The sequence below is a fragment of the Corvus kubaryi genome, unplaced genomic scaffold (genome assembly GCF_017639235.1).
Source record: "Corvus kubaryi isolate FWS band 111438036 unplaced genomic scaffold, C.kubaryi_AGA036_p1.0 37395, whole genome shotgun sequence".
In the NCBI taxonomy this organism is placed as follows: Eukaryota; Metazoa; Chordata; class Aves; order Passeriformes; family Corvidae; genus Corvus; species Corvus kubaryi.
Genome location: NW_024581134.1, coordinates 3,722,773 through 3,724,590, shown reverse-complemented (window position 1 = coordinate 3,724,590; position 1,818 = coordinate 3,722,773). Strand labels below are relative to the sequence as shown.

Below are 1,818 nucleotides of genomic sequence, written 5' to 3'. Positions count from 1 at the left end.
CCGGGCTGGGGACGGGCACAGGGACACCGAAAGCGGCGGGCTGGGCTACCGCTGGAGCCGCAGGGGCTGGAGGGGGCGGCGGGAGCAGCGGGGCTACCGGCAGAGCCGCCGCCGCCGGGACAAGCGGTGGAGCCGCGGGCGGTGCCTGAGAGCCGGCACAGGCGGGACCTCGGGCTCCGGGAGCGGCGCTGCGGCTGCGAGGGCGCCACAGGAGCCTGGGCTTGGGGCGAGGCAGGCGGGAATGGAGGGGGCGATGCTGCCAGGGGCTCCCAGCCCTTCTCTTTCTTGTTTGCCCTTTGCTCCTTTCCTTGGGTCTCGGACAACTTTAAAATTCTTATCCCCTTAGACTCTGTTTCCCACCCAGCATGAAGCGTACTTGCTTTCTTCTGTGTTAACGAGTTCTTTTGAATTTACAAATCCTTGTAAAGCCTGACGGACCCAGACTTCAAGAGCCATGTCTGGGCCAGAAGACACGGTCGGATCTTATTTCCTTCTCGACCCAACCAAACATACAAAACTGGATCATTTTGACTTTGCTCTTTTCCTTTTGTTATAAATGTACGGTGATGTTGGCTTTTCTCACGTTCCATCATTGTTAGGAATGGATTGTGATGTTGGTTTTTTCATGTTCCTTAATGTGAGAAAAGCTTTGCCTGGGTTCTGTAATGTGATGCTGTAGAATGTCTGTAGTTTGGGTGGTCAGTTTGGGAAGGATGGGGGGGCTCTTCACATTCCTGGAAAATTTTATCAGAAGAAAAAAAAAAAAACCCGAAACCAGATGGAATGGAGCCAAGGAAAAAGATAAGGCTGATAAGTGGATACTCAGCAACTCCAAAGAATTAATGAATGATGCATGATAGTGATGAATAAAAATACGCGATGTACTTTTAAAGAGGATCTTTTGGATGTAAAGGTGCGCCTTTGGCTCTCTGCCGAAGCACACGGCCGTACCGCCCTTTGTGCTGCTGTCTCCTGATTTCCTTAAACTTTTATTAAACGGTCCCTTTTCTTCAACTTTCCTTCAAATTCTCCAGTGAAGCTCGTTTCGGCAGCTGCGCATGCGCGGATCCTTGCGCGTGCGCAGATGGCTACGGGTGCGTGGATCAGTGCGCATGCGCGGGCGGGGACGCATCACCGGTGATCCCTCCGCGGGCAGGACCGCATCACAAATAGTCCCTCTGGCGGATCACTCCGCGTCGGGACGCATCACCGCTGATTCTTCCGCGGACAGGACCGCATCACAAATAGCCCCTCCTGGCGGATCACTCCGCCTGCGCATGCGCATAACCGCCGATCCCTCTGTTCTGAACGGGATTGTGATGTTGGCTTTTTGCATGTTCCATCATTGTTAGGAATGGATTGTGATGTTGTTTTTTTCATGTTCCTTAATGTGAGAAAAGCTTTGCCTGGGTTCTGTAATGTAACGCTGTAGAATGTCTGTAGTTTGGGTGCTCAGTTTGGGAAGGATGCGGGGGGGTCTTCACATTCCTGGAAAATTTTATCAGAAGAACCCGAAACCAGACGGAATGGAGCCAAGGAAAACGATAAGACTGATAAGATGATACTCAGCAACTCCAAAGAATTAATGAATGATGCATGATGGTGATGAATAAAAATAAGCGATGTACTTTTAAAGCCGATCTTTTGGCTGTACAGGTGCGCCTTTGCCTCTCTGCCGGAGCACCCGGCCGTGCCGCCCTTTTTGCTGTTGTCTCCTAATTGTCCCTTTTCTTAAACTTTCCTTCAAATTTTACAAATAGCGAACCTCGTTTTTCACAATTTGGTGCCCGTACGGGGATAAAGGCTCAGCTCTGGGAT

At 51.1% G+C, this 1,818-nt stretch overlaps 1 protein-coding gene across 1 annotated transcript in view; it reads right to left on the bottom strand.

Moving 5' to 3' along the window:
• Positions 1-1,285, bottom strand: part of TRMT2B (tRNA methyltransferase 2 homolog B) — an 8,593-nt gene extending 7,308 nt beyond the window's left edge. Inside the window, exon 1 of the mRNA XM_042039856.1 lies at positions 1,191-1,285. Coding sequence (XP_041895790.1) covers positions 1,191-1,285 — 95 coding nt within the window. The remainder of the gene's footprint in view (positions 1-1,190) is intronic.
• Between the last annotated feature and the right edge of the window lie 533 nt (positions 1,286-1,818).